Below are 3,434 nucleotides of genomic sequence, written 5' to 3'. Positions count from 1 at the left end.
TGCAACGCGACTTACACCCGGGCGAACAATGCAAACCGTGTGTGTAGATATGTCCATGTGTCCTAAACACAAACAATACATGTTGTTGCCAAAATTATAGCTGAAATTAGAAATAATGAAGTTAATTGAGTGAAAAGAAATAGCCTTCAAAACAGGACTTGAAACCTGAATTCAACCAAAGACTTTGTGTAAAAGTGGACGCCGTCATGGTGACGTCTCTCGTTGGTTTGTGGACGTTTTGAAGCCTCTAGTTTGGTGTTTTGGTCGTCGCCATCTTGTTTTTTTTGCAACCAGTGAACAGGAAGTGACCATATGTGGACTGAGGAGGAATGACGTGTGACGCCCTATACGTCTCTGATGTCGACCTGTCAATCACCCTGTAGCCCCGCCCTAAAGCGTCCCCTGCTTTATGGTCTGTTTGACTCTAAATGACCATAATTTACTAAATGAACATCATGCTGTATTGAAGAAGACTTGAAACTAGAGATTGAGACATGAACTCATGTTTACAATGTTTACTGAGGGAATACATCAAGAGAGTAGGAGAGTCATTTTCTCATAGAAAAGCTAGCTAGCTAGTGCTAAGTTAAGTAGCATATTCAACGAGGCCGGACACTTTAAATGAAGAAAAAATATCCTCTGAGGAGCGTGAATATCTACTAGTTTAAATTAAATATTCTTTCCACTTAAAGGTTCTCTCGAGATAATAATGATGTGCGTGTGCGTGCGTGTGTGTGTGTTGTGTGCGTGTGTGTATCTGTGTGTGTGTGTGTGTGGGCCTACATGTGCTGCGAGGCGTTGGGGAAGGCGGTGCTGTACTGTGGCGCCGAGTCTTCGGGTCCGTGCGGCGCCGCGTGGCTCAGGACCATCAGCACCGGGCGGTGAGGATAAACTCGCTTCGACGAGCGGAAGTACCGGATGGACTCGGCCGTGATGAGGTCGGTCAGGTAGTCCTGGAGAAACACACATTATTGTTATTAATATTATTATCACTCGGCTTTGAGCTGACGGGTCTCACCAAACTCACATTTTTTTATTTTGTGCGAATTGAAGGAGAACTTCAAGTGTGTGTGTGTGTGTGTGTGTGTGTGTGTGTGTGTGTGTGTGTGTGTGTGTGTGTGTGTGTGTGTGTGTGTCCCTGCCTGTGGGTACTGCGCTCCGTGTTTCTCTCTCTCTCCGTTGCGGCTCAGTGTGTAGTTGTAGAAGCGGCTGTTCTTCACCAGACCGAGCCACTGCCTCCAGCCGGGGGGAACGTAGGAGCCGTTGTACTCATTAAGGTACTTCCCAAAGAACGCTGGAACCACACACACACACACACACACACACACACACACACACACACACACACACACACACACACACACACACACACACACACACACAGTCAGAATCACAGAGTAGTAATACAAGCCTCCACTTGTGTGTGTGTGTGTGTGTGTGTGTGTGTGTGTGTGTGTGTGTGTGTGTGTGTGTGTGTGTGTGTGTGTGTGTGTGTGTGTGTGTGTACCTGTCCTGTATCCGGTGCTGTTGAGGTAGACCCCGAAGGTCCTTGGTTCATGCTGCCGTTGCCATGACGGCGAGGAGCAGTTCTCATTGTTGGTGTAGGTGTTGTGGTTGTGAACGTACCTGAAGACACAATATTACATATTATACACATTATATTATATTGTATATATATTATACATATATTATATTATACATATTATATATTACACATTATAATATATATATATATATATATATATATATATATATATATATATATATATATATATATATATATATATATATATATATAAGCAGTGGTGGCCTCAAGGCCTGTAAGTATTCTCTGCTGCCTAAACAGAATCATAAAGTTATATCTATTTTATAATTTAATAGTTGTTCACAAATACACTACATGTATTATAATGATGTTCTCATGTCACAGCTCCTGTCTTCCTCTGTTGCTCTGCTTCAGCCTGCAGCGCTGCTTCTAGTCAGCTGGTTTTAAGGAAAGCTCTTATCTAATCACATTTCACCTCTGTGTCTCTATGGAAGCAGAGCGCTTCTAGCTGGTCTTTGCAGATTAAAGTAGACGGGGACGTGATCGTGATGTCATAGTCTTCAACCAATCAGTTTTTTAGTTTGACACGCTGGACGTATTCTTTGGCGTGCAGCGCCCGTGAGGTGGCGTCAGCACTAACATGCGCTGTGATTGGTCAGTGGGCCAGTGTGATTTCAGTCAACAGAAAGCTAGCTAGCTGCTAGCATGACTCAGTAGTAAAAAAAGAGTTCAGGCTGAAACATAAGAGAAGTGATGACATGTTTAGTGTTTAGCTTGGTGTAGGTTTTTTTTGGTGGTGGATTTACTGATGACGCTTTCTCACGGAGGGTTACGGGCCTGTTTGGCGGTGACGATTCTAATATTGACAGCCACTGTTGACTGGACATTTTCAGCCCTAAAACAGGAGGCTCGACTGTCGAGAAGGAGCTGGTACTGGAACTGAAGCGCTCCGATAAACTGAACAACCATTGAACTGTTTGTAACAAGGAGAGGAGGATGGACTTTGTCTTTATTTGAACAGCATGTGGTGAGTGAACTGCTGTTTGTGTTACTATTATGTTTTCCCATCTGCAGTCGTATTTAATCATAAACAAGCCACGGCGCTGTTGCTGTTGCCCGCGTCGCGTGTCGAGCCGGGGCTGGTCCCGCTACCCGGGAGCTAGCTGCTGCACCTAACGCTGACAACACTTTTTATTTTTGTGCTGAATTTTCAGTGTTTGTTTACTTGAACTCAAATAGTGCAGCCGGCAGCAGCAGCTACTACTCGTTAATATCGTTCCTTCTGATCGGCTCGTTCTCTTGAGTGTGCAGCGTTTTAGTGCCGCAGTTTTGTTGGATTGTTTTGTTATAACTAAATGTGATGGTTCTAGTTGATGTGAACTACATGCATTGGCCGTTAATGACGGCGCATCCCGTCATGCGCGTATTTATGTAAACGATATCAGACGGCACAGAAGGCCCAGGTAGAAAATGCACGGCCCGCCACTGATACATTTTATACATTATATTATATATATTTAGTTTAGTTTGAGGATTCTTGTTGTCTGTCTTTCTGTCTGACTTACTTCCCAGTGAGCATGCTGGATCGTGACGGACAGCACATGGGCGTGGTCACAAAGGCGTTGGAGAAGGAAGTCCCGCCCTCTTCCATGATGCGACGCGTCTTATTCATCGCCTGCATCGAACCTGCGCAGAAAAAAATAACGATTACTAAAGAATACACAACACATATACGTTTTTTATGAATGTATTGTTTGTTTGTTGTGTCTCCAGAGACTTTGTGGTTTAGTAAAAACAAAATAAAATGTAATAAAAATGGTTAATGTTCGTAAACATCTGCTGGAGAGTATTAAAATTTTACATATTCAAATATTCATAATGTATTTTT

At 43.3% G+C, this 3,434-nt stretch overlaps 1 protein-coding gene across 1 annotated transcript in view; it reads right to left on the bottom strand.

The window, feature by feature from the left end:
• Positions 1-3,232, bottom strand: part of LOC306744054 (extracellular sulfatase Sulf-2-like) — a gene marked incomplete at its 3' end in the record, with an annotated part of 12,579 nt that extends 9,347 nt beyond the window's left edge. The window contains exons 1-4 of the mRNA XM_079226625.1: positions 3,112-3,232; positions 1,508-1,626; positions 1,143-1,294; positions 784-953 (exon numbers count right to left, since the gene is read on the bottom strand). Of these exons, the coding sequence (XP_079082751.1) occupies positions 784-953; positions 1,143-1,294; positions 1,508-1,626; positions 3,112-3,227 (557 nt within the window). The 5' untranslated portion in view covers positions 3,228-3,232. The remainder of the gene's footprint in view (positions 1-783; positions 954-1,142; positions 1,295-1,507; positions 1,627-3,111) is intronic.
• Between the last annotated feature and the right edge of the window lie 202 nt (positions 3,233-3,434).

This window comes from Taurulus bubalis (assembly GCF_910589615.1).
Source record: "Taurulus bubalis genome assembly, chromosome: 11".
In the NCBI taxonomy this organism is placed as follows: domain Eukaryota; kingdom Metazoa; phylum Chordata; class Actinopteri; order Perciformes; family Cottidae; genus Taurulus; species Taurulus bubalis.
Note: the sequence above shows the minus strand (reverse complement) of the source record. Positions and strands in the feature narration are given on the sequence as shown.